Here is a 17973-nt window from a genome sequence, read left to right as displayed (position 1 = left end):
TTTGTGTTTCGGCGCAACGATGGCCAGCCATCAGAACTTGGGAGTGAAGGGACCTGGAAGCTGACCACGCTTACGCATCCATAGTTTAAGATAGTCTTTAGAATTCTTAGCCTTGAAAAGCTGACCTTAGGTTAATGTGTGCCTTGTTCAAGGGACGCTGAGGCACTACTACGCGGAATGCCAGACCATCTTCTGAAAACAGCAGCGGAGGCGCCAGTGCTGTGCATTGTTAAACCTCGATACTACTTGGGCCAACCGAGGTGACATCGCTCAATGTAGTGAGCATATAACTTTTAGTGGCACTGGATGATATTTTGGCGACAAAAAGCCTCTTCTCGTTGACGGCGAATTTAGCCTAGAGTCCTCCTACTTTTGCCTCATTGTGTGCTCCTCATTGTCGCAGGCTAACGGAATGTAATTGGTCAGGGTGTACTGACTTGCAGCATGTGGCTTTTACTATTCATCCTGTAGCGAAATGTAAATCCCACGAAGTTTTTCATATTACAACGTGACATGATGGTACCGCTCAACAAAACCCCAAAAACCAATGCCTAGAATCAAAGCCCCCTAGCCTAAATGTATTACCCAGAGACAGACAACCAGGGCCGAGGTGTCAGTCTTCAAATATAATTCACTCTCTGCTACGGAATGTTGCTCAGTGTGGCATATCAGTCAGAAATGTCAAAGAGATTCAACAGATGTGTAATGTGATGTGTCATAGGATTTCTGGAGAAACTCCGGCTAGATCTAGATACAGGCAAAGCTATTTTAGTCAAATTCATCTAATTTCTCATTATATTGCCCACTATACTTTGGCTCACAAGCTCTCAGCTTGCTTCAGAAGGCCTTCCAGGTTGATGCTCTTGGGCCGCTCAATGGGCAATCCCAATGCTCGGTCCCAAATCAACTGAGCAAGAGGTCCCAAGCCACGGGAGACACCGAAGGTGGCGGTATAGTACAGAGTCTCGTGAAAGCCGTAGTGATGGAAGAGGACTCCAGAGCTTGAGTCGACGTTGGGGTAAGGATTCTTGGTCTTGCCGTGCTTCTTGAGCACTTCGGGGGCAATTCGACTATTCTTTTCCACCAGTTGGAAGACGGGGTCTTGTGCAATCTCAGGTCGAGCGGCGGCATAATCCATCAGGGCCTCGAAACGAGGGTCGGGTTTCCGCAGGACAGCGTGGCCGTAGCCAGGAACAACTCTGCCGGAGTTGAGGGTGGACCACAGATAATCTGTGACGTCCTTGTCAGAGTAAGACGAGGGAATGTTGTCCTTCATCTGTAGGATCCACCGAAGAACCTCTTGCGCGGCAAGTCTATGCGGAGGTCAGCATTGGCTCGTGAGAACAGCAGCAATCGATGGTGACAACATACCCATGAAGAGGACCCGCGAGACCTTGGAGACCAGCGCTGTAGCTAAGGAAGGGATCGCTAAGGGCGCTGCCAACCAGGTGAGTGGCATGTGCGGAAACGTTTCCGCCTTCGTGGTCTCCGTGGAGAGCGAGGTACAATCTGAGGAGATCTTGGAAGTTCTCGTTCGCCTTGCCACCCTTTCCAAGCATAGCAGCAAAGTTGTAAGACCAATCCTGTTCCAGGTCTACTTCTGCGGGCAGAGCGCCGCCGCCACGGTAGGAGTTCTGGTAGATCTTGGCAGCGATCGTGGGCAGCTTAGCCAGCAGCGAGATGGAGTCGTCGAAAGTAGGCTCCCAGTAGTCAGCCTTGTTGATACCCTGCTCGTAGGCCTTGGCAAACTTGGAGGTGTAGTTGAGAGCAGAGACGGCAATGGCGAATTGGGTCATTGGGTGCAGGTCTTTGGGGAAATCGTCGAGAAGCTTGTTGACAAAGGCGGGCAGCTGAGCTTGCTCGGCCAATTCACGGGAGAATTGGCGAACCTGGTTTGTGGACGGGACCTGACCTGTAAGAAGAAGCCAGAACATGGCCTCTGGCAACATTTCTGTTCCAGTCTTTCCCTTGGGGAGCTCTTTTTGACAATCCTTGATGGTCCTGCCGTGGAACCGAATGCCCTCATTCGCATCCAAGACGGAGCCCTCCCAAACCATGGCCTTGAGGCCTCGCATGCCACCAAGAGTGTTCTCGACCTTGACCTCCCCAATGGTCTTAGACGAGTGTGCCTTGACCTTCTTCAGAAGCTCCCGCTTGGCGGGAATGACGCTCTTTAGTGTGGTCTTGAGGTCCGGTTCGGAAGTTGAATACTGGCGCGCATTGAGGGCAGAGCGAGCTGCCAGGGGCTACAGATTGTCAGACCATAATCGTCTAGCGGTATGTTAATTGCTATGGCTTCGACTTACCCTTAAAGCTCCAAGAGCCCTGGTGCCTTTTGTGATATTCATAGCCATGGCTGCCGATTGAGGGAAGTTACAAGGGAGGATCAGCGACGGAGAAGTTATGAAGAGAGGGGTAGAGGACGGAGGAAGGCGACCAGAAAGAGCCAACAGTTGCTGAATGGCTATTCAATCAATCGGCTGGATCGGATCAAAATTGATCTTGGGAGCACTAGAGGTAGGTAGGTAGAGACAAGCAGCCGGTGATGAACCTACTGTAGGGGGAGAAACTTGAGGAAGAAAAGTCACGAGCAGATGGGCGAAGAAACTTCACATTGTGCCGACCTAGGTAGCTAGATAAGCAGGTACCGCAGCAGGCCGAGACAAACTGCTTGACCCGAGGTTGGGGAAGCCTGGATGAGCAGCACTGACCTACCCCCGCGGGAGAGGGGATGTGTAAGTCAGCGCGCTGCTGCACTCACCTCAGACCGCCGCCAGCCATGTACGGGTAAGGTAGTAGGTATACCGGTCCGGTGCCTTAACACTCATAAGTAGTGAACCCAACAACCCCATGTTAAGGGGGCTACCTTGGGTTGTCTGTCCGGTAGGTATTGTGGCTAGGTATGAAGACGCTGGCGGGGTTGGTCTTCAAGGTCTGTGGGGGGGAGTGCACTGGAACGACAGGGGACGGGACCCCAGCTTTTTGCCCACCTCCTCCACGTTTGGCACGGGCAGTACGGGTTCCAGCGGCCGGAGCGTCATTGCTCATGCTCCGTGCGCCATAAGTGGCCGGAGAAGTTCACGGACCCATATTTGCATTACCATAGCTGCTTCTACATCCGTATGAACACTCTTACCATCACTCCTTCCCCACGTCGCTGGTACTGTGAGTCTCTGGCCGATGAGGGGAAAAGAATGGGCCGAGGCAAGCCGACGCAACTGCGGATCTGCGGTCTTGTCCATTGGCCAATGAGAGCACCTCACAATGCCCCTGCAAATGGTGACCTTCGTCTTGCCGCTGCTTACCAAGGCTGTTAATTCGCTTTTGCCCGGCTAAGACTCGCCAGAGTTCAGCGCTCCCAGTTGCTACGTCCATTTCCCACGTTATTCCCATACAGCCTCTCTTATGTAACATCCTTTATCCCGAGTGCCGAGTCCTTGCCTCTCGGGTTTGCTTCTGTAGAAACCTGCCTCGCCGGCGATAGGACGCTAAAATCCTCGTAATAGACAGGCACCATCGCGCTGTAGACAATACCACGACCGGGGAGAGTCTTGTGCTTCTCCTACACATTTTGTAGCATCTCGGCACTTTTCCCTATCCACAAGAACAAGATACGACAATGATTCGACGAGCTGCTACGCGAGCAGTCACCCGGAGGGTTCCTCTCATCAGTCCGTCTTCAACACCTACTGTTGCTGTGCGCTGTATCTCAATGACAAGGAAAATGGCACAAGCACCCACGAACTCATTTTCTGCCTCCGCCCCTCCTAGCGATAACTTCCAACTTCTGGCCGAGTCTAAGAAGGCCGGTGCTGCTGAGGATGAACTCTACGAAGCGCAGATCAAAGAGGTCGAGGCATGGTGGCAGTCACCGAGATACGAAGGAATAAAGCGGCCGTACAGCCCAGCCGACGTGGTCTCCAAGCGCGGTTCGCAGCATCAGTCGTACCCGAGCTCCGTCATGGCGAGAAAGCTCTTCAACCTCGTCAAGGAGCGTGAAGCTGAGGGCAAGCCTATTCATACAAGTACGGACGCTCCTCTCCCCGCCTCTCCATAGATGGATAAATGCTAAACGCCGATATCTTGTAGTGGGCGCCATTGATCCTGTCCAAATGACCCAGCAGGCTCCTCACCAAGAAGTCCTGTATATCTCGGGCTGGGCCTGCTCCTCCCTCCTGACTTCTACGAACGAGGTTTCCCCCGACTTTGGCGACTACCCCTACAACACCGTTCCGAACCAGGTCCAGCGTCTCGCCAAGGCGCAGTCAATGCACGATCGGAAACAATGGGATTCTCGGCGGAAGCTCAAGGCCGAAGAACGCGCAAAGACCCCGTATGTCGACTACCTACGACCCATCATTGCCGACGGCGATACCGGACACGGCGGTCTCTCCGCCGTTCTGAAGCTCGCCAAACTTTTCGCAGAGAACGGCGCGGCGGCGGTGCACTTTGAGGATCAGCTCCACGGCGGCAAGAAGTGCGGCCACTTGGCTGGCAAGGTCCTGGTCCCAATCGGGGAGCACATCAACCGCCTCAACGCTGCTCGTTTCCAATGGGACGTCATGGGCTGCGAGAACCTCGTCATCGCCCGCACTGATTCGGAAAGCGGGAAGCTCATCAGCAGTGCCATTGACGTGCGCGATCACGAGTTCATCCTGGGCGTGGCGGATCCGAGCTTTGAGCCCCTCGCCGAGACTATCCAGGCCATGGAGGCCAAGGGCGCAGTCGGAGCCGAAATCGACGCTTTCGAGGCCAACTGGGTCAAGAGCACCAAGCTAGTGACCTTTGACGAGGCCGCCGTGGCGCATATGCAAAAGGAGGGTGTCTCCCAAGATAAGATTGACGCGTATCTCGGAGCGACACGCTCGAACCGCGACATAGGAATCTCCCAGCGCCGCAAGCTCGCCAACGAGCATACCTCGACACCCGTCTACTTTTCCTGGGACGTGCCCCGCACGCGCGAAGGCTTCTACCACTACCGCGCCGGCATGGACGCCGCCAAGAAGCGCGCCATTGCCTTTGGCCCATATGCCGACCTCCTGTGGGTCGAGACTGGTGATCCCAACGTCAAGGTCGCCACAGACCTGGCCAGGGCCGTCCGCGCCGTTTATCCGGGCAAGGGACTTGTCTACAACCTCAGTCCTTCGTTCAACTGGATGGCACACGGGTTCACAGACGAGACGCTCAAGAGCTTCATCTGGGACATTGCCAAGGAAGGATTCGTGCTGCAGCTCATCTCGCTTGCTGGCCTGCACTCCAACGCCACCATCACGAACGAGCTTGCGAGGGATTTCAAAAAGGATGGCATGCTGGCGTATGTCAACATCGTGCAGAGGCGCGAGAAGGAGGGTGGCTGTGATGTTTTGACGCATCAGAAGTGGAGTGGCGCCAGCTACATTGACGGGATCCTCGGGGCTATCCAGAGTGGCAGCTCGAGCAGTAAGAGCATGGGCGAGGGCAACACCGAGAGCCAGTTCCATTAGAGAGCCATCTATAAAATGCATATATGGGCGGCGTTGCGGAATTTTCTAGCGCTTTCAAGATATATATCAATTTGTCTTTTCTTGATGTACACCTCTCGCCTGCCCACGCCGTAATTGCCTACCAATAGATTGGAGGTTATGTCAAAACACCAGGTCTAGCAGATAAAGTAGCATTAGCACTGATAGTGTGAGCTTCGGGAATAAATGCTTTAAATTGTCTATGCTAAGTTTCATCATCATGGCCTTTTGGCCGTGTATACCCCAGTCTCTTGCCCAGCGCCCTAAACTCCAACCCAATACGGTATCATATCGCGAAAATCGGATTCAAACAAGCAGCGCAACGCAACGCAACGCAACATTTACTCGAGGCTGGTGCGGCTGGCGTTGTTGATGGGGGCAGGCGCCGCGGGGCCCTCGGGGGTAACGTAGGCCTTGGTCATGCCGCCGTCGACGACCATGTCGTGGCCGTTGACGAAGCTGGACTCGTCGCTAGCGAGGAAGAGAACAGCCTGGGCCTGCTCAATGGCCTCGCCGAAGCGGCCAGTCGGGAAGTGAATCTCGCGGCGCATGCGCTTGGGCACGTCGTCGCCGAGCCAGTCCTGCAACAGAGGAGTGTTGAGAGGCGCCGGGCAGAGGGAGTTGAAGCGGTAACCCTCGCGGGCGTGGACCATGGCAAGCTCACGGGTAAGAGCGAGGACGGCACCCTTGGAGGCGGTGTAGGCAAGCTGAGGAGTAGCAGCGCCGACAAGAGCGACGACTGAGGCAGTGTTGATGATGGAGCCCTTTGTCTTTTTGTTGCGGCGGAGGGCGAGAACGGCGTGCTTGCTGCCGAACCAAACTCCCTTGACGTTGATGTTCTGAGTCAGATCCCAGATCTCCTCGGGGGTGTTCACGGCATCGTCGTCTTTGGCGTGCATAATTCCGGCATTGTTGAAAATAATGTCGAGTCCACCCCAGGCATCAACGGAATCGATGAGGGCCTTGACTTGGTCTTCTTTGGAAACATCGGTAACCTATCATGACGAAGAGAAATCGTTAGCAAATTGAACGGAACACTCTCAGGCGTTGGTCTCGCGTTGTGTCGTGTGACGAGACAAGAAACGAGACAAGATGAATGGCAGGGCATGGCGGGGTAAGGTAGTTCCTTTTTTTTTTGGGTTGTGCAATGTGCAGTTATGCTGCTGTTGTCACTGCGTCCAGCGTAGTGCAGTGCATTGCTGTCGGCGTTTGATTTGATGCACGCCGGAGCGGCGGGAATGGGATCTTCCAACACTTTTCATTCGCAGCTAGACTCAACGTACCTTGGTCTCAATTCTGGCTGACGGGAGCAGCGATAGAACCTTGGCCTTCGCCTTTTCGAGTGCCGGGGCAGAGATATCGGCCATGGCAACGCTGGCACCCTCCTTCGCAAAGAGAATGGTCGTCTCCAAGCCAATGCCACTGTCACAATTGCTTGTCAGCTTATCGGATCCTGTATGCCATGTGTATACGATGCGGTGAACGCCCAGCCACTGGGAACTCATCCCGATGCGCCGTGCTGATAAGGCGCCTCTGAGACCATGAGGGGTTGCGGCATTGCATTGGGTGACCTTACCCAGCAGCGCCAGTGACGACGGCGTTCTTGCCAGCCAGGCGACCTCCAATCTCAGCAGGAACGGAACCCATTTTCAACGATGTTGATTTCTTTTGGAATGTGTCTTGTTGTTGTGGCTGTGATGTTGGATCGCAAATCACAAATGGTGAATTGAGAAGTGGCGGAAGAACGAGTTGGGGTTCGAAGGTTTTGGTGTGGTAGTCAAAGTGCCGTTGGTAGCTTGGAGCTCTAAGTTGGGAACAAAATGTGTTGATGAGAAGAGAGCAGAGTAGGATGGTCACCACGATGCGACGGGCACGATGTGTTTAAAGAAATCAGCAAGACGGGGCTGGTCTAGTAGAATGGAGCCGCGAAGAAGGATAGAAGGCCGTCGTCTGGCAAGAGATGAGTCAAGGAAATCCGGGGTCCAGGCCACTTGTTGCCGCCCTGGCCAATTTCCATCGACTAAGACAGAATGATGGACGGGACTGCTAAGATAGTCGTAAACACGGAGTAGGCACTGGATACAAAGCGCGCAAGCGCGGTACGGATACATATCGAGATACACCAGACATCAACGCCCACCCCCTTTCTGGCTCACGATTAGCTGCTCGAGCCTTCCTCTGGCGAGATTGATCCGACAACGGCGCATCGGGAACACCATCTCGGCTCCCATATGTGACACGGGGTGACGGGGTGCAGCCAGGACCGCCCTAGGTTGGCAGGTTGGGCAGGCAAGCTGCGCATCGGTGCCAGGGCCATGTTGTCCCTACTCCATGCCGTGCCTGTCCAGCTTTACAGTCCTAGGCATGTAAAAGAAACGGCTTGGATCGTGATCGATTGACCCTCCGTCTGCCACTGATCAGAACGGAGCTCGTCGGTCACCGATAGGCGGCATCGCATGCGTTGGTGGATTTCCAAATACGGAGCATAAAACGTGTCGACGGGCGCAAGTTCCGATATCGCGTTATCTCTTATCAGTGGGTCAGACCGCGGCGTTGCATGACGGACGTCCAAGTCAGGAACAAACCCCTCCGTGTCTGATGGGGGGGCGGATGAGAGAGAGCGAGACACCGTAGTAAGGTTGGGTGAGGTGTCCCTAGGCGAGAGGGTGAGTCGAGCAAGCGTTACTTCCAGAGGCTGGCTGCATCTTTCGCAGCATGCCTTATCTCTCTATCTTGCAGATATAAGAAAACCCCATCATCGGTAGACGTTGGATAGTAATAGGTAGTAGAACCAGTTGGGGAACAAAGGAACGAGACCCTATGTGCATGGTTCCGAGAGTGCAGCTGGATTGGTGAGCTAAGGCGAATCCAGGCCAATAGCATCGAATTGCGAGAGCTAAGGCTCAGAGTTATCGGGCTAGGAGTGCAGACCAAGAAAGGCACAGACTCGGGATCTGCTGGATTGAAAGTTGATCAGACAAGTCGCCACTGAGCGTCTCGTCAGGTGTCAAGGTGTGTATGTGTTCGTACTCCGGACGGTGTAAGATTGGGCGGCATGGCGGCAGAATGCAGGTGGTAGAGTGAATACGGTGTGTGTCTGTAACCGTACCATCCGGAAACACTTGGTGACTTGGTGACTTGGGAAGTCAAAGGCGGAGAGGCGCAAGGCAAGCGAAGCGGTAATGGAAGCGGTCAGTTTGAGCCCCTCCACACCTCTCAGGCTCACATCGTCATGTGGGCAGCCGGGGGCCTTGACGGTGAATGAGAAACGTCCATGTGGTGTTTGAGTCCGGACGCATCGGAGAAACCATTACCATTCACAAACTCATCATTCGTGGATCGTGGTAGATCGCGGCTCGGGACCGCGCTGAGGGGTTCCCCGAGTCGAGGGGCGGCGGTGCCGATAGACGCCTGGCGTCCGGGGGGTAAACCGTGTGAGGGCGGCGGTAGAACATTGATTTCAGTTGAGCGAGCAGGCGGCAGTACGGGAAATGGAGGCGAGGATGCGCAGGTACTCGAGTAATGTCATTGTTGACGAGTGCACAGGATCAAAGAAGACATTTGCCGCGCTGGCGACAAAGAAGTTGCGCAAAAAAAGCTGTGTGTGGTATCAGCGGACAATAGACCATGACAAGGGTAAGGTAGGTAGAAGCGATAGTAGCGGGCTGTAGAGGCAGCAGAGGGGGTCAATGACTGATGAAATTGAATCCCCATCGTGAACCCCTCCATTTCAGAATTCCCCGCTGTCGGCAAGTCAAGAGCGCGGAGGATCTGGCCATCATGGGGCCAAGAGATCTATCTGGGTTCGGGGATGTTCCTTTTGGCATCGCGCAGCCGAGTGCCGCGGTCTCAGGTCATTCAATCAACAGCGCGGCAGTATGCGGGATGGGCAACGGGTGGCGTGGGGTAAGACTGGCGTTGATGAATTGGCGACAGTAAAGAAGCTCACGATGAAGTAGTGATGGTGGTGATGGTGCTGACTGAAGAGGGACTGGAATCAGTCCGAAGGTTGTAAGGAAGGAAGATAGGTGGACATAGAGGGAAACAGCGTGAGAAGATATTGGATTTCACCAAAAAATCTCTCATACTCACACAGTGATGACTACTTAGTGGTAGCCAGTTGCAACAGCAAGTGCCCCCAATGGCGGTTGAGACAATTCCATTATTTTTGTCACAATCCAGCAATAGCATCCCAGACCACCTGGGCTCCTTCCTGCGTCCTGCCCATCCAGGCTTTGACTTACCTAAGACACGCATCTACCAGATGGAAGCCACCCATGGGATCCTGCCATTCTGGCCGAGGGTCCGAGGGAGGCGCGGGAGGAAGTGCTAATGCCTAAGGTTGAGAAGATTCAACAGTCAACACTGAAGTGGTGAGGACGGGAGTTGTGGGTCGTGACTGCCCGCCCGGACAGTGCGTCCCTCATGAACGTACCGCGGTCCAGCCAGCCCGGTCTGTGCGTGACTGCTGCAATGACGCACGCACCTGGAAAGTCCACCATCCCTCCCCTCCTTCCTCGCTCTGTGCCGCTGGGTGCCGCTCACCTGCTAATGGTATCCCCGCGTTGAACTGAGAGGGCGGGCAGGGTAGGTGGGAAGCAGATGTCGATTGCCAAGGAACAAGACACATGGAACAGGATGGGAAGCAGCTCACGCGGCTCGATACCTTCCATACCGGTACTCGAGTCTCGACATGCTTGTAAACAGATTGGCGCTCCGGGCCGATGTCATGGTTCACTCGGGAGCGTTAGGTATTAAACCGTAAACCGCAGTCAAGGGCAAGCGCAAGGGCAAGCGCAAGGCAAGACAAGGTTACTTCCAGGTTGTCAGTCGTCACTCGGCTTCCCCAGCTCCCCCAAATCCCCAAATCGCATCATTCCATTGGCCGCGCGCTCCCTTATCGGCGGGACAATCCACACCAGTTGCCGCAGGCGAGGGAACCTTGGAGCTGGCTCATGTATATTCTCACCTACATTTCTTTGGAAAGATACTTTGGAGTAAACATCTGGGGGTTGCGTGGGCAGTGTGCAGCGGCGCTATCTTCCATGCTCTTGCGACTCTTGCTGCTACTCAACGCTCGCTCACTCCGCAAGTACCTACCTCACATTCCCACCTACGGATAACATATTACCTCTCCAAAGATACGATAATTGCTCCGTACCGCTGGCCCTCCACATCTCTTTCCGCGTTCCCTCAAGATCCCGACCTCAAGTCCCTCAAGTCCCTCCGTCTCCAGTCTCCCGTCTCGCTCAAGACCCACGATCTTGTTCCGCCTCGGCCTGCTTCTCGTGTCTCTTGCGCGCTCTCCTGAACCTTTCTTTCTCTCTCTCTCCCGCCCTCTGCCACGGCCTACTTCTAGACACCTTCATTTATCAGTTTGTACGCACGTAGAAAGCAGCAGACGCTTCCTCCCGTCCTTCTGCCACGACAGACTTTGCTGCTACCACACCTCCAACTCCAACTCCAACTCCAACTCCAAGCCACGAGCTTTCGTCCCATCCACCGCCATCCAAAGTCAATTGGTGGCTTCGTTACACTCGCGCTTTTTTACCATCTCATCTTAATCCAAGATGGCGTCGTCCAACGAGGCCGTGACCATCGAGTCGCTCCCTGAGCTTCTCAAGAATGACAACAAGGTCAAACTTGCCGGCATCGACGTCGACGGCATGCTCAGAGGAAAGCTGGTGTCCAAGAATAAGTTCTTGTCCGTCGCCAAATCGGGCTTTGGCTTCTGTTCTGTCATCTTCGGTTGGGATATGCACGATATGACGTACATCAAGGAACTCAAGATCAGCAACGCCGAGAACGGCTACCACGATCTGATTGCCATCCCTGATCTTTCTAGCTTCCGCCGCATCCCCTGGGAGGATAATGTGCCCTTCTTCCTCGTCAGCTTCTTCGATCCGGATACCCAGGAGCCCATTTGCGCATGCCCTCGTGGTCTGCTAAAGAATGCTCTAGCCAAGTTGGAAGCCAAGGGTTACGGTGCTATGGCCGGAGGTCAGTTTGCAAACACGCTCCGTCGATGCCCTCGCTTTACAGATACAGCAGGCTAACCGCGTGATCCCACTCACAGCTGAGTACGAGTTCTACCAATTCAAGGCGCCTACCCGCTCCGCCGAAACCACAAGCTCAACGGCCGGATACCTGCAAGAGAACCCCCCGCAAGCTTTGCCGTCCCTTACAGAGGGCATGTTTGGCTACAGTTTGACCCGAACAGTGCACAATAAGGACTACTTTTACGACATTTTCGAGACTTGTTCTCAGTTCAAGTGTGATATCGAGGGTTGGCATACGGAGAGTGGCCCTGGTGTCTTTGAGGCAGCGCTTGAGTTTGGAGAAATTGCACAGATGGCCGACAGAGCCAGCTTGTTCAAGTAAGTTGGCCACCCCGTTTAGGCTTGCATCTTATTGACCGTATTTCTTACAGGTACGTTGTCAAGTCGGTCGCAACGAAATACGGCATCACGCCGTGCTTCATGGCGAAGCCAAAGCAGGGCTTGCCTGGAAACAGCGGACACATGCACGTTTCCATTGTCGACAAGGATGGCAAGAACCTTTTCGCTCGAGAGACGAAGGATGAGAATGCGCCATACCCCGATGTCGCTAACCTCTCAGACCTGGGTCGGCATTTCCTGGCTGGCTTGCTGGAAGGTCTCCCAGATGTCATGACAATGCTAGCACCCACAGTGAACTCCTACAAACGCCTTGTCGAGAACTTTTGGGCGCCAGTGACAGTATCATGGGGCTTGGAGCACAGAGCAGCATCAATCCGCCTCATCGCCCCGCCGACATCGAAGCCTGGCGCAACCCGATTCGAAGTTCGTGTTCCCGGCGCAGACACCAACCCTTTCTTCGTTCTGGCAGCAATTCTTGCTCTCGGATGGCGAGGTGTGGAAAAGAAGCTGGAGATTCCCGTCCCGCCTCTGGGCAAGGGCGAGGATGTTGGCGGTAAAGCTGACAAGGGCGTGCGGCTTGCAAAGAGTCTGCGTGAAGCGAATGATCGGTTCATGCGCAAGGAGAGTATCGCAAGAGAAGTATTCGGTGATGACTTTGTCGATCACTTTGGTGGAACAAGAGATCACGAAATCCGGGTCTGGGACGAGGCCGTGACAGACTGGTATGTATCAACCCTTGGAGCGAGGTCTGACGATGATGATGACGAGCATGGCTAATGAGGTATATCTACACAGGGAGGTAAAACGATACATCGAAACGGTCTAGTGGTCAGGAGTTTGGCGGAGCGCGTTTTTCTACTACTTGCTTGGATTTTTAAGATATTTTCATCCCATATCGGATCAGCCCGGGAAAGACGTCAAGCCACGCGACTATGGAGCTCGCCGGAGCCCCATGCCGTCTCACGAGATAGGTAGGCGGGGTTCCGGCGTAACATCTCCACTTCCCTTGCCTTGGCTGCGCATCTTTACCTGCCTTGCCCGGCGTTGTTCAAAGGGACCCTATCTAGATACCCTCTTCAAATGCCGACATATCGATAATGTATGGAGCAGCGTCAGCCGCGGCTATTTAGCCATCTGATACTGGCCAGTGAAATCGTGTTTGGGAAAGGCTTTTGCTGTGCAGGGTGAAGGATGACATGGAGGCGAGGTTGATTGGTGGTATATGATGCGCCTTTTGTGATAACTTGGTGCGCTGATGCATAACGGTCACGAGCGAGCGAGCCACTGATCCAGTCCTGAACGGGGACCGCCGGGAGCTTATGATGAGAACCATTGCCTCTGAGCCGCGCGCCGAGGTGCCTTTCGACTAGGTCGTACATACATGCAAATGATGTGACGGGGCTGGCGTACGAATTGTTGGCTGCTTCGAGTGGTCACATTTCTTTCATTGGCTCGCGACGGCTGAGTTGAGGCCTCATGTCGGTCAAGTTCGCCGCCCGTGACAAGTTGGAGACGTGAGTCAAGAGAGAGGCTCAAGTTTGCTGGTCGCAGCGCTGCGGCGCTGCCCCTCACCTCCCCTCTCAGAGGCAATGCAACAGAGGGTACGCTGCAGCAGCAACCGGAAGCTCCGATGCGGGTTCAAGCTCGGTGTCCGCTCATTTTCTAGCTGCACTCTGCGAGGTCCTCTTATCCTGCATTCATGAAAGGTCAACGCCTAGTGAGGTGGGAAATATGATCTTTGTGGGCAGCGTTGAAGGTGGGCTGAGGAAAGAATCGCCAGAAAATTTACCAAACACGAGTTGCCAAGGTCTGGATTCACTTTTGAGGGAATAAAATCTGCAAAAACACCAACCATGATACATCCCAAGTGACGAGGTTCCTCCAAAAGTACCATCTCATCAAGCCATTGCCGTTGACGTCAAGTACGTCAGTAGGAGCTGATATATTGATTACCAGAGAAAATCCGGATCTTGATGCAAGATAGTCGTCGAGCTATTGGTTTGCGATGCTTCACCGCATCGATGAACCCATTTTTCATTTCGCCAACTACCACATTCCATTATCCATGTGCCGAGCTGGGCTGGGCTTCTGGAAGGAAGGGAAGGGAAGAACAGCGTCACTTCAACTAAATTACCACAGACAATGGGGGCAGCGGGCTAGCTTCTGCTGTATCCGCAGAGACTAGCGTACATGATTGCCACGCCGTTAGCTCCATTTGACAGGCAAACACTGCGTGGCACCCTGGGCGGTTGGAGGTCCCAAGGAAGGCAAGTCGACCATGGCCCCATGCCCCCCTGCCTTGTTCTCCCTCGTGGCCCTGGTGGGCAGCGTGAGGGTTCGAGCAGTTCATACAGGTCGTCAGGCCCTCTTGCCATCGGGAGATGTCCGCTGGGAGGGTGGTTGGCAAGTTACAAAGCAACGGTCATCACAATGGTCTCTTTTCGCGGTTGGTCTGCCGCTTCGGGCCGGGCTTCCTGCAGAACCTACGACAGGGAACCAACGATCTCTGCGGTGGAACTCGAGGGCAGGCGAGGAATCACTCCCGACGCCGTTCACCGTTCTCGAGTTTTATCGCCCATAATGTCTACCACGTTGGCAATCGAGTCTTTCTGGAAAGGAGCGAGCAAGCGCCCTTGAATGAAGCATCCTGCCGGTCAACGTTGCATCCCGCCAGGGCCATTCTAGACCTTCACTTTTGGAGGGGCATTCCGATCCTTGGGAGGACGCGTTGAGACGTGCTTTGACTAGGTAGCTACTTCAGAGCAGTGTCCTGTACAGTAGTGTACTTACTTCCAAGGTAAGACATCAGTGACCGAGGTCATGAAGAGAATGCCGGGTTGAGCTTGGCTCCGGTTGATCCTGGAACATCCGAACAAGGTAGTTCGGAGGCGTGCCGCATCTTGGTATACCGGACGGCGTGAAGCGGCAGAGAGGTGTTTGCCATTCCTTCTGCAGATAAAAAGACAAGAAAGACAGGTGAGGTGGGAATTACCTCACGAATAAGGTGAGTATCCAACTCAGGATCCCTTGTGCGGATGAGAGTACTGAATCGCCAAACTGACGCCTTTGCGCGTATGACACGGGAGCTAGGGAGAATATGAAGTTTGAGGTATCCCAAAGAGATATTGCTGTCGTAAGCCCAGTATGTGGTGTACGGACAGTGTACCGGGATTTGACTTGATTTGCGTTTCTCTTTGGCCGGTGTTCTTCGCAAGTGTTCCTTGCCCTGAAAATAATCAGACCCGTGCTCCAAGCTCAAGTGCCATGACTACCCTGTCTCATTCTCTGATCCTGGCACTATTATCCGTACAACTGCAGGCAAGCTCAGGCCCTGCCCATGTGAACAAGCACAGGGTAGGGCAGGTTACGATTTGAGAAGTTGAGATGGCTTGCCGCAAAGAGTAAATGCAACTTGCCAGCCACAGCCCAGCCGCCCCGTTGTTTTCCTGGTCCCTCTCTGCATGCATGCATGCATGCACATCTTTTGTCGGGAGGGGGGAGCGGGAGGGGGGTTTCCAACGGCTTGAATTTTTTTCTCTCTCTCGTTTTCAAATCCTCCATGGATTTCACCAATTCCTGGGCGGCACATCCCATGCTGTCCCATGCTTCATGGCCCGCCGTCGACCGCCTCCCGCACTTCCCATGCTGTCTCCTCTCTGCCCAGTGGCTCCTTGCGGACAAGTGCTCCGATCAGAAGCCAAGTGTGATTTGATGGCGTCAGGTCCTGGCAGAGGAGCAAGGGGAGGATAGAGACCGAGAGAGAACGAGAAAAAATGATGCACAATACGTGGAGGTTCCATCCATCGAATCCCGTCCAAGTCAAGCTCTGAAGTATCCCGCGGTAAATGTCCATTTCCCTCATCAGGTCCTCCCTCCCCCCTTTCAAATTAGCCTTTCCCGTCTGGTCTTGTGCATTGCGTAGTCCTCATCCCCTTTGTTCTGCCATCATCCTTTGTCAACAATCGAGAGGCCAACGGGCTCCCCTTGTCTCTGGTTTTGTAGTGTCCTTTCATCGACTACCTCACCGGTTGTTAAGGGGGTGAATACAAAGACATCCGCCAACCCTCGACAGGAAAAACCATTTGATGTATCCGTATTGATACTCTGTGCGTAACCCACCTTCCCCGCGCTGATATTGGCCTGGGTATTTCATCTATCATCTCTTGCGTTCCCTCCTATTCTCCTTTGGGGAAATTTCATCAGCCATCCCACGTGTGGCCATATTACACCCGAGGCGGCCGGGCCCACGATTGAGTCCCCATTTGGGAAATCTGGCGAGCGAAGACAACAACCGTGCAGTGAATCGCTCTTTGAGAGTAACAGACTACTGAAGCTTCTTTGCAAACGTAGAGACGCGATAAAGAGACGACATTGACGCCGGATAGCGCTGAGAGAAAATTCTAGTCTCAGGTTTCTATTGGAGTCTTTTCTAAAGCTCGCCGAAATGGGTGAGGACGTTGACGCTGTTGGCGACCCCGGCATCGGTGATGGCAACGGATGCAGGGGCGAGGGTGCCGGTGCCTCAAGAAATCGGACGGACCGCAAAGAACGGAGGAGGCCATCTCGACCAGACAATACCCAAGACTCCGACGACGGCGACGAAGACGACTCAGATGCCGGGTCCGATTTCAGCTCCGTCTCTGTTGACGAGCTCCCGCCCATCCGCGCTTATGGTCACACATACCACGGTTCTGGTGTACTATTAATGCCCAACGACGAATCTGAGCGAGCTCGTCTAGAAATTCAGCATCAGCTATTCAAGCTGTGTCTAGAAGGTGGCTTAACGGCGGCGAAGCTCCCCAAGGACAGGCCTCTCGACATTCTCGACATTGGTTCCGGGACCGGTAATTGGGCCGTTGAAATGGGCGAGCAGTACCCCCTGGCCAAGATCATGGGCATCGACATCTCCGCCGCGCTCTTGCCCACGACTGTACCGGCCAACGTTGCCTTTGAAGTCGAAGATGCAAACCATGACTGGGCTCGCGAGAAGGACAGCTTGGACTTTGTGCACATGAGGAACCTCGTCGGCGGGGGCGTCTCGGACTGGAAAGCGCTTTTCCGGCAAGCGTACGAACACCTCAAGCCTGGTGGACAGATTGAGTTCGCCGAAGTGAGGACGAGGTACTTTGACCTCATTGATAGCAGTGGAGATGAGCCTGTTGCGCCTACGGCTGAGGAAGGGGATCACGGCGGGATGACGGCATGTCGCGAGTTCGAGGTGCGGTTCTCGGAAATGGCCAAGATTGCAGGCGTCGACTTTGACCCGACGCCAAAGATTCCCGCCATGTTTTCTGATGTGGGATTTGAAAAGGTGGCGCGATGGTCGGACCTAGTTCCCATACAGGCTGTGGGACATGATGAAAAGATGGTCAGAAAAGGGGCACAATTTGCTCAGATGCTGGAATACGGTATGATCATAGTCCGCACTCTTATCAAGTCCAAGTTCCTTCGACTGACATGTTACCAGGCTTGGAGAATTACTCGTTGGCAGTCTTTGGCAGGGGGGGTTGGGATGAAAACGATACCCGGAGTCTCCTGAAGAGAGTCCACAAGGAGTCGCGCGATACCGCAAACGAGGCATATGGCAAAGTGTAGGTTCCTCGAGATACGATTGTAGCTTGACTGGGAAACAGCTGACTGACTCTCATTCTCTAGATCATTTGTCACAGCGAGGAAGCCTCTGTGATCAGGCTTCGCCTATTCGATTCTATCTATACTCTATAGATGCCCAGTCTAAAGGGGCAGGATCATACTCATAGAAAATACTTACCTACCTACTATAATGAACCAACGTCACTTGGATTTCTATGCATTGACTTACCACGAAAATGTTTGAAGCATCCCATTCCTAGTCCTCCAGCACTGTTCCATTCACACTTCGATGCCGGCATGAAATACCACACCCCGCGGGATTTGACGAACCCCGCGGTCGGTCGGTTATCTGCCGATGTGATCCCTTGATCGGCCTCTGCGGACCCGAGTCAAAAACCCTCGGGCTTTCCTCGGTGCCAACCAGCAGTGGCTCTGGTCGAGTTTAAATATGCACTCTAAACCTGTGCAACCCTCCCAAAACT

The 17973-nt window shown here is 54.0% G+C and overlaps 5 protein-coding genes across 5 annotated transcripts; 3 read left to right on the top strand and 2 right to left on the bottom strand.

Moving 5' to 3' along the window:
* Positions 1 to 817: 817 nt before the first annotated feature.
* CIT3 (citrate synthase) lies at positions 818 to 2354 on the bottom strand (the record flags this gene model as incomplete). The annotated part of the gene is made up of 3 exons (XM_053192097.1): positions 818 to 1313; positions 1372 to 2246; positions 2307 to 2354. 3 exons carry the CDS (start codon positions 2352 to 2354, stop codon positions 818 to 820), a joined length of 1419 nt encoding a protein of 472 aa, XP_053050261.1.
* Positions 2355 to 3724: 1370 nt separating this feature from the next.
* On the top strand, positions 3725 to 5483 carry ICL2 (mitochondrial 2-methylisocitrate lyase; the record flags this gene model as incomplete). The annotated part of the gene is made up of 2 exons (XM_053192098.2): positions 3725 to 4025; positions 4090 to 5483. The coding sequence occupies 2 exons, from the start codon at positions 3725 to 3727 to the stop codon at positions 5481 to 5483; spliced, it is 1695 nt and encodes a 564-aa protein (XP_053050262.2).
* Positions 5484 to 5842: 359 nt separating this feature from the next.
* Positions 5843 to 7148, bottom strand: N0V96_011490 (uncharacterized protein; the record flags this gene model as incomplete). The annotated part of the gene is made up of 3 exons (XM_053192099.1): positions 5843 to 6496; positions 6785 to 6923; positions 7078 to 7148. 3 exons carry the CDS (start codon positions 7146 to 7148, stop codon positions 5843 to 5845), a joined length of 864 nt encoding a protein of 287 aa, XP_053050263.1.
* A 3923-nt stretch (positions 7149 to 11071) lies between these two features.
* Positions 11072 to 12676, top strand: N0V96_011489 (uncharacterized protein; the record flags this gene model as incomplete). Its single annotated transcript, XM_053192100.1, has 3 exons — positions 11072 to 11501; positions 11578 to 11878; positions 11932 to 12676. The coding sequence occupies 3 exons, from the start codon at positions 11072 to 11074 to the stop codon at positions 12674 to 12676; spliced, it is 1476 nt and encodes a 491-aa protein (XP_053050264.1).
* Positions 12677 to 16343: 3667 nt separating this feature from the next.
* Positions 16344 to 17438, top strand: N0V96_011488 (uncharacterized protein; the record flags this gene model as incomplete). The annotated part of the gene is made up of 2 exons (XM_065759288.1): positions 16344 to 16347; positions 16483 to 17438. The coding sequence occupies 2 exons, from the start codon at positions 16344 to 16346 to the stop codon at positions 17436 to 17438; spliced, it is 960 nt and encodes a 319-aa protein (XP_065612185.1).
* Between the last annotated feature and the right edge of the window lie 535 nt (positions 17439 to 17973).

This window comes from Colletotrichum fioriniae (assembly GCF_027942845.1).
Source record: "Colletotrichum fioriniae strain IMI 355084 chromosome Unknown scaffold_17, whole genome shotgun sequence".
NCBI classification, from domain to species: domain Eukaryota; kingdom Fungi; phylum Ascomycota; class Sordariomycetes; order Glomerellales; family Glomerellaceae; genus Colletotrichum; species Colletotrichum fioriniae.
This window is presented reverse-complemented; position numbering and strand designations above follow the sequence as displayed.